Source organism: Microtus pennsylvanicus, chromosome 16 (genome assembly GCF_037038515.1).
Source record: "Microtus pennsylvanicus isolate mMicPen1 chromosome 16, mMicPen1.hap1, whole genome shotgun sequence".
Lineage (NCBI taxonomy): Eukaryota > Metazoa > Chordata > Mammalia > Rodentia > Cricetidae > Microtus > Microtus pennsylvanicus.
Window position 1 is genome coordinate 33,712,646 of NC_134594.1, and position 25,824 is coordinate 33,738,469.

Genomic DNA, 25,824 nt, shown 5'->3' on the forward strand with positions numbered 1-25,824 from the left:
CAAATTTTCATTATTTTGAAAATTAAGCGGTAAATAAATAAGAGCCAAGACTCCTCTCCAGAAGACCCATTGCACCCCGTATACTGCGCCTTACTCTGCTTTCTGTTACTGCTTTCCCTCACTTTCCTGGTTAACGGGGTACAATTTTAGATATTTGAAATGAAATAATGAATTGAAAAGACGCATGGAGATGGATGAGCTTAGAGAAAAAGGTTCGAAAAGAAACCAAGGGAATAAATGGCAGAGTGGTCCCGTCACACCTGCCCTTCCGGCGTCACTTCCCTTCTCCACGGATCTCTGAACCTGCATTTAGTGAGGATGAGACAGGCCCACTTGCATGGCCTCTCCATTTTGTCTTTGTCCACACTCCCTGGCTAGACAGACGATACATCAATCTTAGAGAAAAACAAGAAGCAACAGGTCACTGGGTTAGGCAAAAGCCTTATGTCACACACCTCAATTACCGTGACGTCGCCTTTAAACAGATCAATGGAAGCAATCATTTGCCATTCTTCAAACTGACATCTGAAGTAACTCTAGCTCACTCATGGTAGCTCCTGCTCTGTGGACTGTAATTAGAGAAGTAATGCATCATTGGTCAAAGCCTCAATGACTAGGGTGCATGACCCTGATAGGCCCAGACCAGTTTCTCCAGTCCACTACAGGATCCTTCCTCAGTTTTTGTCTTTGCTTTTCTCTGTGCTTTTAGATTTTTGTTTCCTAAAGAACTCCTTTGATATCACCTACTTATTCCAAAGTTTACCATCTTCCCTCTTGTCTCTCAAAGTCAGTCAAAGTCCCCAGAGGCATACCAAAAACCCACATCCTGCTCATTTTTACCCCATTGCTTCCCCGCACAGAACTCTATGCAACCCGCTATGTGCCTTCCTGCCCCCCGTTCAGGGACGCCCATTAACAAGCATGTTAATTCAAATGAATGTCAAGCAAATCTTTGGTGGTGGGGAAGAAGGCATCCACAGAAAAAACTGAGATGTCTTTAACAAGATCCTAGTGAGCTCTTTTTCATGGTGCCTCCTTGGTCGTCATCCATGTAAGATGAAGCTGAATATCTTCGTCCCAGTCGGATGAATGCAAGCGTCACACTTTCCAGAGAAGCACATGGCCGCAGACATATCTCTGAGGCTCTTGGTGAAAAGTGGAAGGGTGTGTGGTCTGATAAGTGGTGGGAAGGACAAAGAAGGTTTTCCCATGAAGCAAGGTGTCTTGACCCACAGCAGAGTATGCTCGCTTTGGAGTAAGGGGAATTCTTGTTACAGACCAGGAACTGGAGAGAGGAAATGCAAGTCTGCTCAAAGATGCATTGGGGATGCCAATCCGAGTGTTCTCAGTGTGGTGATTTTTTTGTCTGTTTGTTTCCCAGATAATGTCACCCTAGAACTCACAGAGACCTGCTGCCTCTGCCTCACAAATATTGGGAGTAAAGGCGTATGGCACTATGCCCAGCTCAAATGGACAGATGTCTCTGTGCTTTGGTGGTTAGGGCCCAAAAGAGCTAGCAGGATTCTAAAGCTTTTCAGTCTCTCTAAAGATGATGGTGTCTGCCAATATGCTGTCGGAAAGCTCTTAAACAAAGAAGGTAAGAAGCCCAAGACCAAACCATCGTGATTCAACATCTTGTTATTCCACATGTCCTGCAACACAAATGTCAACATATTGCTCTGAAGAAACAATGCGCTCAGAAAAATAATGAGAAGACTGAAGGATGTGCTAGACTTTGACCAAGAGAAGGAAGGCAGTCAAAGAAAAACATCAGAAACAGATTGCCAAGAGATGTAGGCTGTCCTCACTGAGCACTTCTAAGTCTGAGTCCAGTCAAAAGTAAGTCTTTAAGAGGAACAAATAAATGACCAGACCTTGAACCACCAAAACCAAAAAGAACAGAGAAGTTTTTTACAGAGGGCACAGTCCATGGCTCCCAACTGTCTACACCTCCAACCAAGCAGCAACATCCCAAAGACAGGAAGAGGGACTGGAAACCCAGGCTACAAAGCCAGGCAACAGTACAACATCCCGAAGACAGGAAGAGGGACTGGAAACCCAGGCTACAAAGCCAGGCAACAGGACAACATCCCGAAGACAGGAAGAGGGACTGGAAGCCCAGGCTACAAAGCCAGGCAACAGGACAACATCCCGAAGACAGGAACAGGGACTGGAAGCCCAGGCTACAAAGCCAGGCAACAGGATTAAAGTGCCAGCTCCACCCATTATGGTGTGGCCTAGGGAAAGTTCAGGTTCTCTCTCTGTGTGCCCGCATGTCAGGTTTATCATCTCAGAAACAAAGATAATAACCACACCTACTTCACAGAGGTATCAAGAAGAGTGCTACTTATCAAATTTGTATAATGAGCTTGATTTATCATTTGCTGTAGAAATCTCCATCCTTTTCCTTGCATACCATCCTCTAAGGGATACCATCCCTTAAGTAATTTAGCTAGCTACTTTGCTCTGTGGGCATCTATATAGTCATAAGATGTATGCAAATGACACACACAATGATGTAAACTCTGTCTCTTGAAATCAAATTTTCAAAATCAACCTGTGATCAAAACACAGGAAGAAAATTGTGAGCACAGAAGGATGGAAAACACACTGAGAGATTATAGGAGGACTTTAAAGAGGCAAAGAGAAAGGGATGGCCAATAGATGTCTTAGACAAAGGGTTCCAGTTGCCAGTGCAGGAGACAGGGATGCAGAGGAGCCGCTCAGCAGGCTGCAGGGCCTGGCTCAATCCCAGCACAGCAATGAGAGTACAGTGAAGTGGTAAAGGGACAGAAAGGTGGGCAGTGAAGTAGCAGAAGGGGCGTGGCTGTCAGTGAAGTGGCAGAAGGGGCGTGGCTGTCAGTGAAGTAGCAGAAGGGGCGTGGCTGTCAGTGAAGTGGCAGAAGGGGCGTGGCTGTCAGTGAAGTAGCAGAAGGGGCGTGGCTGTCAGTGAAGTGGCAGAAGGGGCGTGGCTGTCAGTGAAGTAGCAGAAGGGGCGTGGCTGTCAGTGAAGTAGCAGAAGGGGCGTGGCTGTCAGTGAAGTGGCAGAAGGGGCGTGGCTGTCAGTGAAGTGACTTGATGGGCTTGTCTAATTAAAAAAGATCTCTCCTCAGCTCAAAACCTTAAATTGCCAAAAAAACAAAAACAAAAAACAACTAAGTTCCTTGCCCCGGGTTACTAGGGCTTTATTCTAACACGTGGCCTTCCCTCTCCTTAATCTCTAGAGGGGGGCAACTGGTCGCCAATCCACTCCACCTACAACGGGGTCCTGTGCTGGAAAGTTTACATCAGCTTGACACAAACTGAAATCATCCAAGAGGAAGGAGCCCCAATTTTAAAAAAAAGCATCAATAAGGTCCAGCTGTAGGCAAGCCTGAAGGGTGTTTTCTTAATTAGCGATTGATGGGGGAGGGCCCAGCCCCAGCCCACTGTGAGTGATGCCATCCCTGAGCTAGAGGTCTTGGCTGTGCAAGCTAGAGAAAGCAAGCCAGTAAGCAGCACCCCGCCATGGCCTCTGCATCAGCCCCTACCTCCTGGTTCCAGACCTGTGTGAGTTCCTGCCTGACTTCCTTCAGTGATGGACTAAAATGTGGCAGAGTAAGCCAAATAAACCCTTTCTTTCAGAACTTGCTTTTGGTTCTGTGGTTTCATCACAGTGATGGCTGCCCAAATTGCTTTCAGGATTCCTTTTAAAACTAGACTCTGCCTGGGCATCTTTATTCTGATACCTGGCCTTCCCTACTCTTCAGACTTCAACCCTTGCTTGCCACCTGCTGTGATCTTCCTTATTCCTTATTTTTTTAAAGCTCAAAACCCCTTGGGCTGGAGAGATGGCTCAGAGCTTAAGAGCACTGGCAGCTCTTCCAGAGGTCCTGAGTTCAATTCCCAGCAACCACGTAGTGGCTCACAACCATCTGTCATGAGATCTGGTGCCCTCTTCTGGCATGAAAGTATACGTGCAGGAGGAACATAGTATGCACAATAAATAAGAAAAAAAATCTTGCGTTGACTTTTCCACACTCAAGAACCTCTGCAAAGGTCTCCCTCTATCATAGGGCTAAGAGCATGCCTGTGTGCTAGATCAGGGGTCACTGTAAGGGCAAATAATTTGATTAATCTCCATGTCCCTAACCAGTACCTTGTCAAGTACTAACCATGTCCCTATGGATAGCACAAATTCACTATTATCAGTTAATAATTTTATAAGACAACAAATAATATTTAAGGGGAAAAGGGGGCTGGTGAGACAGCTCAAAAAATAGAGGTGCTTACCTGATGGCTGACAACCTCAGTTCAGCCCCTGGATCCCACGCATTGACAGGAGAAGGCCCAACTCCTGAAAGTTGTCCTCTAGAGTCACATGTGTGCCATGGCATGCCCACACGTCTGCACTGCCATACACAGACACGGGCACGCTACTAAAAGTAAAGAGTGTCAAGAATTCACTAAGGTGCTCCTCTTCCCTCTCCTGAGAGCTTAAACGGTGTTAATATAAGTGACATCTCAAATACCAAAATAACTCACATCTCCTAAAAAACAACAATTGGTACAAGTGGAAAGGGCAGGAATAGGAGGGCTAATATAATACATGTATTATAATTATAATACATGATAGGAACTACAGGGCTCAGGTCCAGCTGCAAATCTGCTCTGTGTGTGCAAAATAAAATAAAATAAAATAAAAAATAAAAAAAGCCCATGTAGCATCTGTGCCTACTGTATCTCTTTATGACAGAGTAGCAGCAGTGCTATGGTTGCTTCTGACTCCAGAAACCTAAGACTTGCTCCAACACTGACATCTGCCCTTTTGTAAGGCATGCTATTCAGAGTGCACTATTGGCAAGCAAGCTACTGAGCCACAGGGGGATCTAGCAGACGGTACCCAAGTTCTAGGTCAAAGTGCTTTTGGCATCCTCATGATGAATACAGTTTTCTTTCCATTAAAGTAGATGAGATGGATATGATTCTTCTCTATTTATTTCTCCCCCCCACACACACACACACACTTCTCGGGTGTGTGTGTGCACACACACCCAATAGTATATGAGTAGAAATCAGAAGACAACTTCCAGGAATTGTTTCTTTCCTTCCACCACGTGAGTTTTGGAGGTCAAACTCAGGTTGTCAAGCTTGGCAGTCGGCACCTTTGCCAACTGAACCATCTCATCTCCCCAGTTGCCCATTATCCCAATTTCTAATGATATTGTATTCTGTGTCTACAGTTCTTTTCCAAGTACTTTTAGAGATATTGCACCGTAACCCTCCTTATCACCCCACAAGGGTAAGGGGGTTTTCTGTTGTCTTGTTGCTAAAAGAAGAAGTGTAAGGTCACAGACATCTTGAGGTTATAAAAGCAAGCTGTACCTGCCTCAAGCTGTTCTCTGTCTGATTCTATATTACAATGAGACCCTACCTTCTCTCTATACTATCTGAAAAATTGAGATGATTCTCCAGCTTGGAGATTTCACACATTAACCCAAAATCTGAGGCTAATATAGCAATAATTTTCTAAGCATGCAATAAATAAAAAATATATTTACATAAAATATCCAAATGTAAAACAAATTTGCTTACAAATACAAATGAACAAATCCACATTTTACATTTAATAGGACAGCATCAAGTGCCACCAAAAACTTGGGGTCTTTTTGATCTTTCTGCCTGTGAATGAAAACTTTGGAACCCAGTGAACTGAGTCTCGTCACTGATGTCGTTATTCAATAATGCAACTTAGACTTCATGAGATTCAGACTCTATCAGCGTTACGCACTCTGCATACCCCTAAGAGATCCTTGTTAAAACTGGTCTGGAATTTATAAGAAACAGTTCTTCAAAAATGGCCTTGCTACCAACAGAGAAAAATTTAAAAACAGGATGGATTCAGCGAAGAGGTTTTTTCCCAATGTAAATAAATTATTAAAATAAATCAAAGAAAACCTGTTATATAACACACCAAAAAGCTTAATTTAAAAAAAAAATACTAAGACTATCTATATGTGAGAACACCTAGCCTGAGTGACATTTTATTTTATCTTTTAAAGTTTATATAACTGGCAAAGATAATTCAGATTTCTGTAATGTTTAGGAAAGAGAGTTTATTTGGACTTCAGTCTTAGAGACCCCATATGTGGTGGGAGAGAAGTTTCTCTCATTACTTCCATGGCAGTAGAAAGTGCGTAATTCTGGCAGGGTGTTACACAAAGCCAGTCAGTCCTGCACTCAGCACATAAGAGATTTCCTGAATACACGCACAGACAACTTTACATGGGAATCCCTGTGATAGCCTGTATATCAAGGGAACTAAATCCTTCTCTCTACCTGGGGAGAGGCTGCTTTCCAGACTCGGAAAATTCAGGGATACTAAGGAAATCACCTGTGGTACCATGTCTGTGTTTGAATGAACAGCAAGCACCGGGGCTGTACTGTAAGCACAGCACGCTGAAGTGGCTTCCGCAGGCCAGCGACAACCTGCAGACAGGTTCTCAAAGGGAGCACTGGCTCAGGAAACTTACATAGGAAGCAACGCACCTCAATAACCTCAGTGGCACACGCATTGCAACTTGAAGCCGGGCTTAGAAGACACGGCTCGACATGTCATCTGTGCTGTCTGAGCAGGCAGCAGCTTCTTCTTCCAACACAAGAACAGTCCCCACACATTTCACATGCCCCACTCCAAATTCATACTTTAGGATGCTTTCCTAGAGCTCTCGGAGCCGACAGGTTCTCCAGGCACAATACGTAGGTCCTGCCTCCATTTTATCTATGTTGAGCACGCGTGCCATTTCATCTTATACAGCTAATTCTTTCCCCTAGCCTGACTGCCTTCAATGGACACATATTAGAAACCACCCCTCTGGATTATTGTAGAAAGTTAAAATAGGACTCTGTTCATCGTAATTCAGAGTGAATATGATTTGACAACACTGAAATTAAAACCTACAGTTTGCATCAAACAGATGAAATTTTTAACATGCCTGTGTCCTTGATTTATAGTCCTTGACTATAACCCAAGACCCCACATTATTTTCCCACAGACCACTTTATTATAATGATGTACTATATTACAGTGATGCATGACTTGTCACCAACCACAACTGCCATTGTACAAATACACATTTACAAGGAACAAACACCTTGACCCAATCAAAAATACCTTTTCAGTTAAGATTAAAGTATAGTATTTCAAATACGTCAATCAACAATCACATAAATCTTTAACTTAATGTGAAACAAAATAAGAAAAGCTTGCCACCTTTTACTATTAAGCTATCAACTTACCTTAAAACTAGCAGCATAGGTCTTACCTTTTTCCGGACTTAAGTTTTTATACACTTCAAGGTCTGCCATCAAATTTAATATTGCTACACATTATTGGCCAAAGCGATAAAAATTTTCTCTAAAGGCAAAGCCTTTTCCTGCTACACATCTCCAAGAGGGGCGGGGGGAAGGCAGAGAGATCCTTAACAGCCCCAAGAACTTGGCTCATGCTGCCCCTGATGGCATGATGACATCTTCACAGTCCAGGCGTTATAATGGAGAGAAAATAAATCCATGAGATGATTGCAGAAGTTTGTCCTAAAGTGAACAGCGCAGCCAGAGAAGCACGGTGGAAGGAAGCATCTGCTGTGGCTGCCGCGACTGTGGGAATGCAGAAGCTGTGGCTAGTTAGGCTATGAGACCTGCATGCTTAGCGAGCGCAGGGCTTAACGCCCTGAAGGCAGTATGCACATTTAATGCCTGGGAACTGGAGGTCTTTAGCCATCAAAGAAACCCTCCTCACCTACGGGGCTCACTGAGAGATACTGATTACCATAGGAGTGACGCAGGCTGAATGCAGAAAACGAACATGCACACACAGAGACACACAGAGGCGCACACACGGACTACGTGCACGCTCTTAGAAGCAAACATCACTCCATCAGAGGCAAATGCTCCCATTAAGAAATAATCCGCATGCCATCTTCTGTACCGTAGGCTACTTTTGTTCCGGTTTGGACAAGAGCACATTTGTTCAAATGGTTGAGGCTTTTTTTTTTTTCTTGTTCCACACAACCGTAGCAATGGTCACAGAAATGAATGGAATGTTTTCAAATTCTCACAATGTTTATTCCGTGGGAGCTATGTCCCTGTCTTGGGGGAAAGAAATCACACCCCTATAAATGAGTTAAATAGCATGGGTCTGAAGAAATCAGGTTTTTTTTTTTTTTGTGAACAAGCTATTATTGCAGCACAGTTTTCCCTAAAGTATATATCTGAAACTTAATCAACTTCTTTGAAGGGATACATTGCTAGACAGATTCCGAGGCTGATAGAGCGGAAGCAATTTATTATTGTCTTGCTTTCAAATATTTGAATTGAGTCTTGCTGCTCTTAGTATTAACCCGGTTACTCTCAGAATTCTTTCTAGTGGCTAACCCCTACTGTCATGTTTTTTTCTCCCTAACCTGGACTCACCTTACCCACCTCCAGCCCCTGAGACCCTGAACATCTCCAGTATGCAGAGGACAAAGCCAGTTTCTGCTAGACGACCATCAGGGCCATCCAGCCCAGACAGCTGCACCCCATCACCACCACCCCTTTCTCTAAGCTGCTACACTCGTTCCATTCATTCACCTGTTTTCCAACATATAGGTCGCTTCCCCAAGTCTGTGAATCTCACTATCTGCTCTTAAATGCTCTTAAGAATCTCATTGGAATGTTAAAGGTATCTGGGGGCTCATATTTAGAATATACTTCTTGCAAGACTCAATCTAACATACCTCCATACACGTTATTATACAAGCAGTGAAGATCTTAGAGATCCTCTGTCCGTGTACAAACCCTCCCTGCCACGAACGAGCTGTGTGACCCAGAAAATTACTTAACCTCTTTGCTCCCTTGGTTTCTTAATTTGCACATCTGGTGTGCTAATACACCTTACATCAATATGTTCCAGTGAGAAATTATCCATAAAGAGCTTAGAGTAGCAATATTAGCATCGCTATTATTCCACTTGAAAGCCCATCCTGAAAAGCACTAGACTCCAGGGTTTAAACTAATCACAAGTTTGAACACGGGAGGCATCGCAAAGCTTAAGACGGCTCAGACGTAACCACGCTACTTAATTAATTAAAATGTGGAGCACTCTCAGGTTCATCTCACACAAAAGACAAATGAAGACCTGGAGGGACGCGTGTTTCCGTCCAACAGCTGCTGAGCAAATGCTGAGAAGAGTGACAAGGAGGGCTTGTCACAGTGTCACCCCTCACCACCGGACAGACCGAAGCGCACGCTCGCTGAATGACAGAACACGCCCGGCCCATCACTCATCCCTGACAAATGAACCGGGTTATACTTCCCCACAACCTGACGTGCATCCTAGACGGTGATCGCTACACAGTTTTAAGCATCTAAGTCCCTAAACAAGTTAATGATAGTCCATATTTGATATTTGCTGCATTCCGCAGGGCAGAGATAAGCCACGGTTCAGTCCAACCATCTCTTTGAAGTGATGTCTCATTGATGATTTATTGAGCTCCCCTTCAAGACGCTTGGCTTTAAAATAAAATGTCCTTATTGGCTCTCTGAAAGGCTGTTTACTGACTGTTCCACTTTAAAATGATAGGTCAGTGTGAAGATTTGCAGGCTCGTCACTTGCAATGAGGAAGGGGCTGATGTAATTCAAGGTAAATCTCAGCCCGAGCAAACCAGGAAAGCAACTGGGACCCAAGGCAGGATTTTGCTCACAGGTTCTGAAAGATAGCAGAACTCACGTTTAGTGAGCACATGAAATGCACCTGAGCTGCATTTGGTGATGGCTCAAGAGAGGTGAAAATTCTGTTGCCATTCAGACATATCCAACTCCTATGCAGACTTTGTGAACCAACAATCGCAGCTTGGCTATCTCCCATCCCGTCTCATAAGTTTAAATTAGCCAGAGTCAGGTAGGCCCATGGGAATCTCTAATGGCTGCTGACAGCGACATATATTAAAATAAATCTTCCCTAAGAAACTTAAGAAGGAGCCAGAATTTCAAGCTTGACGCAATGGCCATTGGGGTGTAGCTTGCCCCTTTTATTCCTTCATCCAGGGCAAGAATTGGACAACCGGGTTAGGAAGAGAGGGAAAACAAAATATAGCAAAACACACACACAAAACAACTTAGTGCTGGCACTCTCCAGCATTCCAGCTTAAAAGAAAAAAATCACAGTAACCAACTCTGTCGTTTCCAATGGCTAAAACAGACCATTTTCCAATGCTCTAACCTGACATCTCTGAGTCCGTTGAAAAGCAAATGATACCAACCGCCCAAGACATCTTGGCTGACAGCCAAACAGGGACTACACTGTGTATGTTCAAAAGAGGGAAGGGGGTGGCAGTCATCATAATGCAAATGCCTTGTGCTTGGTAACACTGACAATATAAACAAATGTTCACTTGGGACATTGAACGTGCAGACTGATCCCAAGAGGAACACAAGCATAATATGAGCCAAGAAGGACAGACGGACAGGTAGAAGACACTAGTTAGCATGTCCTTGCTGTGACCAAAATACCTGAAAAGGGGGAACGATTTATTCTGGCTCAGAGTCAGATGTTTCCGCCAAGGTCAGCTGACTCCACTGTTCTTCAGCCTGCAGCAGGAGACACACGTAGGAGGCTATGGCAGAGAGGATGCTGCTCTGACCTCATGACAGCCCAGGAGGAAGAGGAAGGAAGGAAAAATCCAGAACAAGGTGTATGTTTCAGGGGGAGTCGCCAAAACGTACTTCCTCAAATTAGGCCCCACCCCCTAACGCTGACGATAGGAGTGGCCACCCGATCTAATCACTTCTCTTTAACTGCACCAGCTATGGACAAAGCTTGTGATGGGGCCTGGGGACCCCCTCACAATAAACCTCAGCAGTCTCCCTCAGTAGCATACAAAGGGCACTGGAAACACCCCAGGAGTTGGATGTGGTGGCACACCCTAATCCTAGAACCCAGGAGGCAGAAGGCAGCCAGATCTCTGTGAATTTGAGGCCAGCCTGGTCTCCACAGCAAATTATAGGACAGCCAGGGAAGTATACAGAGATCCTATTTCAAAAAAAAAAGAAAGGAAGGAAGGAAGGAAGGAAGGAAGGAAGGGGAAAGGATAAGAAAGAAAGAAAGAAAGAAAGAAAGAAAGAAAGAAAGAAAGGAAGGAAGGAAGGAAGAAAGAAAGAAACAAACAAACAAACAAAAAAGCAACCAGATGCACTGAATACAACATCAGTATCCACAAACGTTCAGGTCAGGGGCAACACTAACCACACTTCTTTCTGTAAGTCTCACCAAACCACCCAATGGCACTAGGAAGACCCAAGTTCTAAGGCTGCCTCAGGATAGTGGGGACACCCCAATTCCAGCAAACTCTTGAGAACTTCTGCCGACCACAGACTCTTCTGAGAACACAAATCTCTGGGAGTGCTCAGAGGGTCAAAGGTTTTCCAAGGACTGGAAGAGTCACTCCTCACAAAACTGAGTCTACCATGGCTGGGGAAGGTAACGTTTGTAACAAAATGACCTTAAAACAAGGGTTTCCTCATGGACACTGCTCCTCTCTATGAGAAAAACAAAGAAAGAAAGCATACTGACTCTTTTGATAATAATGTTCAACATGTCACAGCTCATAGTCCCAGTGTGGCATCTAAATCCCTAACCTAAACGACCCTTCTGAGAAGAAAATGAGACTCCCTCACCCTTGCGGAAATAGGGGTGACTGGTCCCCACAGCTTCAGTCAGCATGCGTTTTTACACATGGCGACGGTTTGGGAAGTGTCTCTCCTCCACATCACAACGCTTCACCTGTTTCTCCTTACTTTATTTTCTCCCAACTGTCTAAAGGGCATAAAGTTGTTGGAATTGATAGCAAAACCATGGGATATGGAACTAGAAAGAACTGGGTTCTACCAGGCGGCTTAGCAACAGAAGCCAGATTATTTTATATTGTCATAAGCTTCAGTGTCCACATCCACAACAGCGCCTACAGTAATGGTACAATAATGACATTCCGAGCCTAGGATGTAGTATAAACTGGATACAGAATCTGCTGTTAAAAGAAAAAAAGAAAAGAAAAATGGATCCTCCCCACACCCAGAACACAACTTCGAGATGGCAACGGGGACACTCTAGACCAACCAAAGGACCCTTCTAAGGCCACACCCATATGAAGCCAGTTTCCAATCTTGAGAACTTGGTTGGATTTAGGAAATTTAACACTGACTCCATATTTAGCATGTTCCTTCCCCTGTATAAGCAGGTGAGTCAAAAACTAAAGTCTTGGGCAGACAGGATTTGGGCTCATCAGGAAAAGGCACTTCCCACCCAATAACACAAGCCTGAGAGCCCAAGTTCAATCCTTGGAAATCCTTGAAACCCATATGAAAGTAGGGGAGACGCCACACAATCACCTCTGACCTCCATTCATGAGCTGTGGTGCATACACACACACACACACACACACATACATAAACACATGAATGCATGATCTATGGTATACACACACGAGTGAGCACACACACATGTGCACAAAGACACACACACACTTTGAAAAATAAATAATAGCTGGGCAATGGTGATGTATACCTTTAATCCCAGCACTCAGAAGGCAGAGACAGATGGATCTCTGTGAGTTTGAGACTAGCACGGTTTACAGAGCAAGTTCCAGGACAGGCTTCAAAGCAGAGAAACCCAACAAAAGAAATAAATAAACAAATGGTAGTTTGCTCAGCTTGTCTACACACCTAGAATCCTAGCATTCCGAAGGCTGAGGAAAGAGGACAGCTTGAGTTAAAAGCTAGCCTGGGCTAGGCAACACCACCCTTCACAAACAAAAAAATAAAACTGTTCAAAACTGAAAAAATGAAATTGTATATGTGGTGCTTTTCTTCTCCTCTATGTGTTTTCTTATATAGATAGGCCAGTTTAAAAAATAAAAATCTTTGGGGCTGGAGGGAGGGTTCACCAACCAAAAGCATTTGCTGTTCTTGCAGAGAGGAATTCAGGTCCCAGTACCAGCACCAGGCAGCTCACAACCGCCTGTGACTCCAACTCCAAGAGAGCTAGCCCTCTCTTTTGGCTTCCACAGATATCTATACATATATGTGTCTAACATACACAGACATACATATACAGAAATTTAAAAATTAAATAAGCCTTTTAAATAAAAAAATATTTCAAAGAAAAAGAATTTTTTTAACTTAAGGGAATTAATTACTGTTAACCTAAATTTGAACCCAGGTTCAAGTACCCATAAATCAGTTCATAACTGTCTGCGACTCCAGTCCCACCAGGCATCCACACAGACATTCATGCAGACAAAACACCACACATAAAATGAGTAAAACAAAAACAGATTTTAAAAAATAAAGACACCAGGAAATAATTTCTGAAACAATGAACTTATCACTGATAGAAGTAGCTTTGAAGTATAGGTCAATGATGAATATTAAAGTTAAAACATCAAAAGTATTTTAATTTTCTGCTTCATTTGTTCTCCACATTGATAGTCAAATAGCATAGAATGGTTACAAAGGCTAATTCTGTTAAAGACCTTGGAGAAAAACGAGAAAAGAATTGCATTTTCATGAATACTAATGATTATAAAATAGAAAACCAATAACATTTACCCCCTTCATATTAATATAATTTGGAAATAATTCAGCACTATGATACATGCAGAACTTGTTCTCTGGCTAAGAAAAATCTATATGTTACTAATAACATAGGGACTACAGTTGCTCAACACTAAATACCTGCACTGATTTATCTGTTAGAAATGGCAAAGGGAGAAGGAATCAGAAATATAACTCAAGGCCAAACTAGGAGACATATGAGAGCGTTATTTCCCAGATAGATTCACATGGCTCAAGCAAGTATTTTACAAATACTGTAAAAAACATCTCCAACACAGGCCACCAGCTAAAAGATTGACAATAGGTGTTTGTCCCTGAAAACCAACCATATGTCATTGACCAGCATACCTGAGGAGGGCCTGAACACTCATTCTCACAGACACAGGCAGGGCCTGCTTCTGAAAACCATCTTCCACAGAAGATGTAGTTTTACAGAGCAGTTACTTTAAAATGTTTATCCCATGAGCTTCCTTTGAATTCATTGAGTCAAAACTCCAAATCATAAATTTCCAGATAATGAAATCATTACTAATCTAAACGCTGCGTGGGTTGTATTACTCCATTTGTAAAGTTCACATCCCCACCCCACACAGAGTTTATTGTCATTTTCTTAGCTACAAAGACACAAAACAGGGGACCGTTAAGTGACGCTAGGTAAGGATGGCCCCACAGCCCTGAATTCTACTGCAGTCAGTGAGGAATCGTCCAGATCAATGCTCACACCCATAGACCTAGGCTACTCAAGAGTCCTTGCTCTCCTTGTCATAGGCAGATCATCTAAAACAGCTTGATGCAAAATTCGTTTTATGTCTCTATATTCCAGTTCTACAAAGAAGTCATTTCTGATCATTAGAAAATGCCAACTCTTCCAAGATTTATCCTACTGAAAACACACATAGGCAGTCATACTACTTAGCTCAGATACAAAGGCCAGTTGGGTCGGAACAGCAGCTTGTTGGCCTTTAGAATTAACTCAACCCTGATAGGTTGAATGATGCTCCACACATAACCTTGCCCCCAACAGCCCCTGGAGTCGATCTCATCAACTGAGAATATCACTGGAGTCTGGTAGCCTGGGTTCAGTAGGTAGATAAAACTCTGGAGCCACCTAGAGCCACAGTGAGCTGAAGTGCAACGCGTAAGCCAGGTCTTCTGCCTGTGCAGATCTCAGTAGTGTGTGGTTTTCCACTTTCCCCCTGCACTTGGTAGATACCCCCAACTAAAATACCAGCTGCTTCAGTAAAAACTGGGAGCCTCAAGAGGGTAAGAGAATCTGCCCAGCACAGAAACTACAAGGCTAATGGGAATGGCCAGAAGAGACCTCTGAGACACAAACAAGAGAAACGACAAAAGTAAAGGTAGCTGAGGAGGCATCAGCTGAAACACAGGTAAGACAAGAGTCAGCAGGATCAGCTGACACCCTCATCCCCGTGCCCTTCAGCAGACATCAGGTAAAAGAAACATTGGTGCGGGGGGACCCTAGAGCGAGATCTAGAAGAAATAGATAAAGCTAAACACAAATAATCTGCCAGATCACCAAGATACAAATAACTTAAGCGGATCCTTAAGAAGCAACAAAATTAAGCAGCAATAAAATGCCCCCCACCCCAAAAGCCCCAAACCAGATAATTCACTGCCAGACAGTCTGTACCTTCAGTAAGGAAGATCACTAAGATCAAATTGTTCCACAAGAAATGGAAGGAACATTATCAAACTCATTTTAGCAAGCCAGTATGACCCTGATGCTAAAAGCAGATAAGGACACAGGGACACACACAGGGGGTGGAGGGGTACAGAGAGAGAAGAAAACTATAGACCTATTTCCTTCATGAACAAAAATTTATGATACAAAAAATTCTAAATAGAATTCTTATTAGTCAAATTCAATAAACTGAGATCATTCGTCATGACAAAATTCGCTTCATTCCAAAGACAAAGAGGCTTCAGCATACACAAATCAATAAATGTAATACAGTCATAAACAGCCTTAAGGAGCATCTGAACAGACACAGAAAGATCCCTGTTTGGAGAATTCCAACATCCTTTCATGATAAAAAGCCCTGAAGACACTAGCAATAAAAGGAACACATCTCAACATGAGAACTGCTTCCCACAAGAAACCCAATAGTCGGGGCTGGAGAAATGGCTCAGAGGTTAAGAGAGGTGACTGTTCTTGCAGAGGTCCTGAGTTCGATTCCCAGCAACGACATGGAGCTCACAACCATCTATGATGAGATCCGGTGCCCTCTTCTGGTGTGCAGGCAAACATGCAGGTAGAACACTGTATACCTAATAAAGTCTTTCAAAAAAACAACAGCCAACATTACATTAGATGGGGAAAAAAACTGATCATTTCCAGTTCAGATTCAGATTGAGACAAAAGTGTGATTCTCTTCACTCTTATTCAACATAGTGCTTGAAATCTCAGCAAAGACTAGAGAAAGCCAGGCGGTGGTGGTACACGCCTTTAATCCCAGCACTGCAGATGCAGGAGAATCTCTTTTGAGTTTGAGGCCAGCCTGGCCTAGATAGCAAGCTCCAGGGCAGCCAGGACTATACAGAGATACTCTGTCTCAAAAATAAATGAATAAATAAATAAACAAATAAATAAACAGTGCTATTGAGATTGATGCATATTGATCACCTTAGGTATGAGATATTCAACCTAGAAAAACCTAGGGAATCCTGACTATTTCTTCATCCCCCAAGCTATCCGCCAGATTAGTAACAGTAGAACCTCTAGGCGAGGACCAAGGAACCTTTTTCATTTTTATGTTTTGCTTTGTTTCCCCAGGTGATTCCAGACCACAGCCCTGGGGTCCTTTGGCTAAAAGCATTAGTTACAAATCTCGGCTGAAAATAAGCTTCCGCTCAGCCTATCACAACGCCAGGAAACCTGACGCTGCACCACTCCAGACAACAGCGATGCTCTAGTAGACATCGATGCTCCATTGCCAGTTGGCACGGTAAGTGGGACATGAAACAATACATTCTTTTAATTGGGCATAAGCCACGGTCCCTTATAAAACAGGAAAAGTTGTGACGGCGTGTCAGTTCCATACCAAATGACACGATATGGGGGAAACATAACTGCCAAAGTTTTCACAAATTCTACACGAATAATTCTACACCCAGGTAGGGGCTGTTTTCTCAGGGCAATCTTGCTACCCCTAAATTGGGACTATGGCATCACGTTGCTTGAGATGCTCAGAGGACAGGCACAGGTGGGAGCATTTCTTTCTTTTTTTTTTTTATCGAGACAGGGTTTCTCTGCGTAGCCTGGTACCTTCTCTGTAGACCAGGCTGCCTTCAAACTCACAGAAATCTACCTGCCTCTGCCCCAAGAGTGTTGGTTTTAAAGGTGTGTACCACCACCACCACCAGGCTCATTTTTCTTTTTGGATTGTGTTGCTGTTGATGATGCTTTGTTTCTTTAATAATTTATTTCATGTGCATTAGTCTGAAGGTGGCAGATCTCCTGGGACTGGAGTTACAGACAGCTGTGAGCTGCCACATGGGTGCTGGGAATTGAACCCAGGTCCTCTGGAAGAGCAGCCAGTGCTCTTAACCACTGAGTCTCTCTCCAGTCCCTCGGTGTTTGTTTGTTTGTTTTTGTTTTACAGATAACACAAAAGTGCATCTTCTTCTCTTTTAAGGAAGCCCTGACCTGCCTGATGGCTGCATGTTCCCCTGGGCCTTCTTTGTGCTTCTCTCACTGAAACCTGTGCCCTTGTCTTAGTAAGGTCTGTCCCGTGTTGTCTGCAGCAAGAATTACCCCCACAGACAAGCTCTTTACGACTCTCGAGGCAGAGAACTTTAATAGCATACAAAATACCTCTGCCAAGCGTCTTTATTAACAGCGCCACTTTACTGAGGGGAAACTCCAGTTTCAGAATCGAATGAAACACATACCTATAACCAACATGGGAGCTCTAGAGAGTATTAGTAAATGAATTTGAACTGCCTAAGAAGTTCTACAGAAATCGTTTAGCCACGGTTCATTTGGAATCACTGCACGTCTGCAATAATAAGGCACACTAGAGTTCTTAGAGGAGACTCTCTCCCTCTTTGTCAGGAAAGGATGGCTTATGGGTCTTTCCTGCATTTCCTATGGCAAAAGTGTGAGTGAAGGTAAGTGAGGCTATAGCCACAGAACCATGGATTCTATGGCAGAAAGATAAAAACCAAATTCAACCTAATGCAGAATTTGAAAGAGCAGACGGCTCTTATCGCCCCTGTTAAATAAAATGAGGAAACTCTTTCTGTGGTATTTGGTTGGAGCTGGAGTTTGGATCCCCAGCACTCACATAAAAGCTGGATGCATGTAGCAGCCATCCCATAATGCCAGCAGTTGGGAGGCAGAGGGAGAAGATACCCCCAAAGGCGTGGGGGCTAGCTAGACCAGTCAAATTCGTGAGCTCCAGATTCAGCAACAGAGCCAGCATCAGTAAAATGGACAGCAATCAACATAGGCACCACATGTCAACTGTTAGCCCACACACACACACACATATGTGCATGTCCACACACATGCATGCCACATAATAAACACGAAAGAATAAAGAAATGAGAGAGGAGAGACGGAGAGGGAAAAGAAAGAAAGATTGATGGCTAAATAGAGAAAGGAGGAGCTTTGTGGGCAAGAACAACCAAGGTCAATGAAGGAGAGGTATATGAGGAGAAGGGCAAGATAAAGCCGCCAGGACAGACAGGTACCAGGATGGCGTGGTTCCTCTCCAGGATGATGGATCCCAGAGCTAGAGTACACCGTCTTGCACATAAAGCAGGCACTTGGTGTATCAGTATGCAGGCCCGGAGAAGGGCTCAGCTAGGAACGTACTCATCGTTGGAGAGATCAGCATACACATGGGAATTACAGTTACGAACATGGATTAACTACTTCCCATTATGGGTTTCAGTGAAAATCTGAATTCCACTTTGAATTCGACAGCTTACATTTGGTAATCACCACAAACATATTTGCCGAAAGGAAAGAGCCCTGATACAAACACATCCCACGTCTTTCGGGATGACTTCTCATTTACACGTTATAAAGGGGCAAACCGCAGTTTTTCATTTTCGTTTTGACAGATGGGAGATAAGAGGTTTCCATGATTACAAATGCAATCGCTAATAATTATGACCGTGGCCTAAGGAAAAACTCCAGACCGTTTGTGCAACTAAATTAATAATTATGGTGCCCTAGCAGAACCCAAAGTCCCCCGGTGCAAAGATGTCTCGTCTTTCTATCAAAGTCTGCATACATTAGGCACAGAGTATGAAGGACAATTGGGAAAATGAGAGAGCAGAGGGAAATTAATTACAATTATGGAAATGCAACTTAAAGAACAAAGACTTAAATGTGTAAACAGGTCTAGAGGGAAATAATTCTCACTTAGTTACCGCTTAAGATTGAAGAAGTCTGCCAGTCTGAAGGAGAAGTTGACTGTATTAAACACACTATTTCTTCCTTCTAATTGAGTAATTAGGAGATTGGGATTCCCAAGCATAGATGAATAAAATAGTCATGGCCCTTTCCTGTTTGGTTGACCTCCAAACGGGCCACAGGCTTCAAAGAAAGAATTGGAGAATCTAATGGATAAGGCTAGCCAAGGGTGCTTCTTGAAGGTGATAGGCTTGTTTGACATAATTAAGAGTGAACTCGGTTGGGCAGTGGTGGCACACACCTTTAATACCAGCACTCAGGAGACAGCGGTAGACAGACTTCTTTGGGTTTAAAGCCAGTCTGGTCTACACAGCAAATTCCAGGACAGTGAGGGCTATACAGAGAAACCCTGTCTTAAACAAACAAAAAACAAAACCACCAAAACAACAAACCAACAGAGTTGACCCTGCACCTCCTCTCCCACCTAGGCTGCCCACACATGCAGACCTTCAGTTTGCCATTTTGTTAGTCACTCTTTTCATCCCCTCTATTACTGTGCAGTGTAAATGTCCTTGACAAGGGAAATTCAGCAAAGAAATTATAGCGCTCTGGTTTCCCAGCCAAATCCCTTCACTGAATAAAAGAGGCTGAATTGTCTAGCATGAATTTTTTATAGAGAGATCATTGCCTGGCTCTGACCAATGCAGGTATAAGCCTGGCAAAGAAAAAAAAAACAGACAGTAAATAATGCCAGGATGCTTAAGGACATGAAGTCACCCTAGTCTAAAACATTAAATACAAAGCCAGTCCAGTCCTAGAGTGGCTGTAGAATCTACAAGTTGCCAAAAGAAAGATATGGGAGAGCCATTTGAAACCCACAATCCCAGAGACCCTCATCCTGGGGGTCCAGGGTGGCAGGGATGGCAGACTAAAGAGCATGTCTCACCCATGAGATGCTCAAGGGATATGCCACAGAAGAATAACTTTGGGGCATCTTAAGGTGTAGGCTGGGAGTAGCATGGGAGTCGCAGTCACAAGTGAGAAGAGAGGTCTGTAGAGGAAAGTCAACCTCATACCCTGCCCATCTTTTCACAGCCTTGGAAATCTAGAGAGATTCAAGTGAGGAAACGTGGGAATAAAAGAATGCATGGAAGGAAAAAAAGATAAACATGTACACATCAGAGAATGCATGGGGCAAGTTGCCTTAGTACCTCAGAGGCAAGGGAAGTCAATTGCTAGAGATGGGATTGGGAAAGGAGAAGAGATAACGTTGAGGGGCAGGAGAGATGGCTCAGTGGCTGCTCTTCCAGAGATCCTGAATTCAATTTCCAGCAACCATGTGGTGGCTCACAACCATTCATAATGAGATCTTTTTTGGCCTGCAGGCATAACTGCAGGCAGAACACTGTATACAAAATAAATAAATAAATTCTTTAAAAAAAATAGATAGATGATAGAGATAGATAGATAGATAGATAGATAGATAGAGATAGATAGATAGATAGATAGATAGATAGATAGATAGATAGATAGATAGATAGATAATATTCTTTCTCCTCTCCTAACTCTTCCTAGATCCTCCCCACCTCTCTATCCATCTAACTTCATATCCTCCCTAAAAGAAATAACAGAAACTAAAAAGACAGAAAGACACAAAAAAATAGCAAAACAAAACAAAACGCACACACAAGTGTTGGCCACCTACTCCTGGATATGGAACCTGACATGAAATGAAGTGTGGTTGATATAAACTATGTAACTTCATTGGGAAAAATAAAAACTTATTTTCCCTTTCCAAATACAAACAGCTTCTGATTAGAGATGGAGCTTTGTATCTGCCCCCTTTCTTCATGCTGGAATTTTGTGTGGCTTGAGTTTTTGCTGTAACAGTCTCTGAATTCATATGTGTATCAGCCCCATCTTGTCTGGAAGACACTGTCTCCTTGTAAACACCTCTGATGAGCCTCAGATGGGGGCAGAGACTGGTATAAAGAATTCCCAGCAGTTACGCTTGGTTGCTGCTCTTCTAGAGGAGCAGAGTTCTGTTCCAATCACGCATCTCAGGCGGCTCACAACAGCCTGCGACTCTAGCTCCAGGGAATCCAATACTCTCATGGCCTCCGAGAAGACCCCCCCCACACACACACACACATGCATAAACACACATAAATAATGAGGACAAAAGAGAGTGTGGGAACACAAAAATTCATAATTTCTAACCAAGCTTATTGCATAATTGAACACAGAACTAATTTAGTCTACCAGTCCATCTCTCAGCTAGTGGACATCTGCCAGTATTTCCAGCCTGCACCAGCAATATCACAAAGATGAAAGGACAGAATTCTAATTTGATTCTGTCACTGTGATAAACATTATGACCAACATAACTTTGGGTAAGGAGGGCTTATTTGGTTTATAGATCCATGTCACAGTCCAGAATTGATGGAAGCCAAGGCAGGAACTCAAGACAGGAACATGCAAGCAGGAACATGAATCAGAAACGATGGGGAAGACTGTATACTAGCTTGCTCAACTGCTTGACTTTTACCTGCCTAGAAGTGGACCAGACCCTCCCATATCAATCAAGAAAACTCCTGACAGACAGGCCCACAGGCCAGTCGACTGGAAGTAATTCCTCATTTGAGGGTCCTTCTTCCCAGGTAACTCCAGGTTGTGTCCAGTTGATAAAAGTTAATTAGCAAACAGACACAATTCAGAGTGGAGCAAGATCTTCATTGGATTAAGCAGTCTCTTCTGTTTGGACCGTAATTATTCTGAATGGGTTCCAATGAGAATATATTGCCACGATAACCAGAAAATGAACATAGGATATGCTTTATGGCACCGATGTTACATTTGTAGCTTTTACTGAGAATCTTAGTGCACAGGGGCCTCATTCTAATGTAGCTCTTGCCTCCTGGGAACGCAGCTCACATCTCTGTGGGAAAAAAGATGTTAAGGAATTTGTTCATTCAAGCGAGCACATTTCCAAAGGCTATTGTATGCGTGGAAGGATGCCTTTCTGTTTGTGATGCAAAGCGTTTTCTCTCTCTTTATCTGGTTTGCTTGGTTATATAAGGGCTGTCGTAAACATAAACAAGACAACAAGACATCACATTGGCAAGCAAAAGCTGATTGGGAAGCACACCTGCTCTAGAAGGCCTAACCTCCAAATAAACATTTCTTTACCACATCTTGCCCGTCTGTCCTCTCTCTCTCTTTCTCTCTCTCTCTCTGCTTCTCTCTCTCTCCCCACCTCCCCTAGAATCCTCAAAATACTATTATTAGTACCCTCTTAACAGCCCTTAACATGAAACAGACCAACATGCTCACTGAGTTCACTGTCCCTGTCTCACAAATGTTGGGTACCCCACACACCCCAGCATACTTGCTGAGTTCACTGTTCCTACCTTAGCCAAGGGTCCCACAGAGAGAGGACCAGGTGCCTTTCAGTCCCAAATCACTGAATCTCTTCAGCTAAAGAAACCCAAAATGATGCCTTCCCCTATCAGAAATCAATTCTTAATGCTACTACTTGCATTACAAATGTATAGAATCATGGCTCTAGCTGGCTTGGATCCTCTTAATCTTGAGAGGGTTTACTATCTCTAAATCCTTTGAAAAGTAAAGGTGAAAAAGTAACCGATTCACATTTTAAGTGCTACACTGCCCCCTTGTGTATCTTGTGTCTGGTGAAAAGTCACTCACAAAAAAAAGTAAAAAATCCAACCTTCTAAGACACTTCAAAGGAGTTTAAGACACTAGGACTAGAGAGAACCTTAAAATCTATCAAGACCAGCATGCTATTTCACACTGGGGAGAATTACAGACCTGAAGGATTGTCTAATTTCTCTCTCTCTCTCTCTCTCTCTCTCTCTCTCTCTCTCTCTCTCTTGTTTGTTTGCTTGTTTGGTTGGTTGGTTTATCAAGACAAGGTTTCTCTGTGTAGCCTTGGTTGTCCTGGAATTCACTCTGTAGACTGGGCTGGCCTCAAACTCACAGAAATCAGGCTATCTCTGCCTCCCTGGTGCTGAGATTAAAGGTGTGTGCCACCACCACCCGGCCAAGGATTGTCTAATTTTTCAAGTTCATCCACTACCGGCTAATGGTGGAGCAAGAACTCTTGAAACCTCTCAAGGGCTGGGGTATAGTCCAGTGGGAGAGTTCTGGCCTAGACCTCATCTCTTAGAACGGGATGACAACCTGAAAAGGACAGAAACATTGAGGTGGTGGAGGCTTAAAGATCAGAATTCAAACATCAAATCTCCATGTCAAAACTTCCAAGCTTTGGTTCCCCTAACCACAAAAATGGGATGAAGTATTACAAAGATTGGCAAAGGGCTCAACAGGGCAATGTTTATGATCAAGCCCTGCACAAAGAGTTCCTTGTGAGAGCTAACTGCCACTGTCAACTTGACTGCTTAGAAGATACCCCTTTGGGTGAGCCTGTGGAAAAGTTTGTTTAACTGAGGAGGAAAGCAACCCCCTAACACTGGAGCCACAGGCCGAGTAAAATGGGAGAAAAGAGAAGATGAGCTAAACGCGAGCATTCATCACCGTGTCTTGATGTAGAGGTAATATGACCAGCTGTCTCGTGCTCTTGCCTCCAAAATTAGAATCCTTCTTAATACCATGCTTCCCCCACATGACGGACAGTGCCCTCAAACTGTGAGCTACAACAACTCCTTCCTTGAAGTACAAGAAAAGTAACCAATACGGATGATAATATAGTAACATACTAACTGGACTATAACCATGAAAACAGCAGAAATGCATTCAAGTTGGAACTGCATTTTAGCTCTCTGGAAGAATGACAACGGCAATGTAAACACAGCATTTCAGCAATGTAGTAAACCTCCATCCCTTGAGATAAATAAGTCTTAACAGAAATTACCATACAACGCGAGTGTGCGCACAAAGCAATCAACAGGACTCTCAGGAGAGGTTCAGGAGAAAGCAAGACAGGACCTCACTTCTGCTGTACTACCCCAATTCTGTCCCTATCGTCGTCCTTTATCATGACAATATCAAGAGAGTCAGACCAGAGAGACAGGCTGCAATGTGGGGGTGAGCCGGGTGATAACTGTGTCAACCCCGGCCATCATTTCATCGCCACTTCCTGTAAAATAAAGTCGCCTCTGCTGGGTCACACGAGGAATCCTGAGGAAAGAGCAACTGCTGGACCCAGTGTGTGAGGTGGCACCTGTCACATGCTTAGTCTTAGAGCAATGGTACGCTTTAAACCTGTCACCAAAATGAGGAAGAAACCCAGGCGTAGAAAGCTGAAAACAGACTGAGACAGGGTGCTTAACTAAACAACACCCAGGTTTCATGAAATCTCTCTACTTCCCCTTATGTCTTCTTGGGCTTCTGACGAGCATTGCTCCATAAATTCCAGTGCCACAGAACTCTTTGGCTCACAAATAAATGTCTCCCATTGGACTCCAGGTAGCAAGAGAGACAGAGCTTCTCCCTAACGATGAGCCACTGAACAGGCCCCTCTAGGTTGGGTTAAAAGCAGTGGCTGAGGGCTGGAGAGATGGCTCAGCAGTTAAGAGCACTGACTGCTCTTTCCGAGGACCCCGACCCCAGTTCAATTCCCAGCACCCACATGGCAGCTTACAACTGCCTGAAAATCCAGTTCCAGGGGATCTGACACCTTCACGCCAGTGCACATAAAATATAGTTAAATAAACTTTTTAAAAAGGTAGTGGTTGAAGACAATTCTTATTTGCCAAGAAAATGAGTAATATTGCTTACTCAGCTACAGTAATCCATGCAGCAGACATGCCCAACTGCTCCGTTCTGCTTTCCCGTGGTCTGAGACACAGGTTAAGTCTTCAAACCCCAAAGGCCAGCAATGTAAGTGAGTGGGCTCCGTTGTAACGAGCGACTAGAATCATCAGCACACTTGAGCATTTGAATTTGGAAGGCACATACCATTCCGATAACAAGCACTGAATGGGGAGCCCCAAATATTTACTGAACACGTCACTTCCTATGGGCCCAGCCCCCAAGAGTTACAAACATCAGAAAGGCACATTGCTGGAGCCAACAAGAGTAGAAAGTCTTGGGAGGTAGTAAGGGGAAACATCATTGCTGAGGTTGAGACGGTTCACACTGCTAACAACTGTGAGTCGTGAGTCCAGCTGGAATTTTAAGGAAATTAACCATAAGCAAGAAAACTCACGCTCTTGATTCAATCCAACGGTTAGACTATATTCGCATCCAGAATAGGAAAATAGAAGGGCTGTCAGAAACCCTTCTTACATAAAGCCAACAGTCAGCTCACCGTGAAACACACTGTTGTCCGCCAGAAAATGCCTGTGGTACTGCACACAGCCCCTCTTCTCGACATTCCAGTAGCTCATTGTTGGACGGTTTCTGGCACAGCATCAAAACCAAATTGCCCTGTCGAGAGGAACAGAACGAGACAGAAATGAAGAGAACGGCAGCCACACGCTCACGCTGGCAGCATTGCGCTATTGGTTGCCTAGCATTAGGGGCAACACACGGGGCTACAATTTGGACCTGGACTCCTCCAGGCCCTAACAAATTTCCCACAAATCTGCCCAGGATCTGAATGTCCTATTGTTTTTTGTTTTGTTTCATTTTGTTTTGTTGCATACCATAATTCCTTCCCGCACCATTCTGAACTCAGTCACTTCTGTCTGCTGAAGAAATAAATCTATCATTAAGGAAATTTCAGAACCAGCTGATGTGCTCCAGGCCTCACGTGCACTCCATCAGGTCCCCAACCAGTCAATCCTGGTAAGTTTCCTTCAGTTTTACCAGGAGGTAAGCC

At 43.6% G+C, this 25,824-nt stretch overlaps 1 protein-coding gene across 7 annotated transcripts in view; it reads right to left on the reverse strand.

The window, feature by feature from the left end:
• Plch1 (phospholipase C eta 1) overlaps nt 1-25,824 on the reverse strand; it is a 182,826-nt gene that overhangs the window by 130,662 nt on the left and 26,340 nt on the right. For 2 of the 7 annotated variants that reach the window (XM_075950581.1, XM_075950579.1), the window contains exon 1: nt 7,305-7,804. In XM_075950581.1, coding sequence (XP_075806696.1) covers nt 7,305-7,347 — 43 coding nt within the window. In that variant the 5' untranslated portion in view covers nt 7,348-7,804. Of the gene's footprint in view, nt 1-7,304; nt 7,823-25,311; nt 25,431-25,824 lie in introns of those variants that run through there. The other 5 variants (XM_075950577.1, XM_075950583.1, XM_075950576.1 and 2 more) reach the window with 4 other exon arrangements.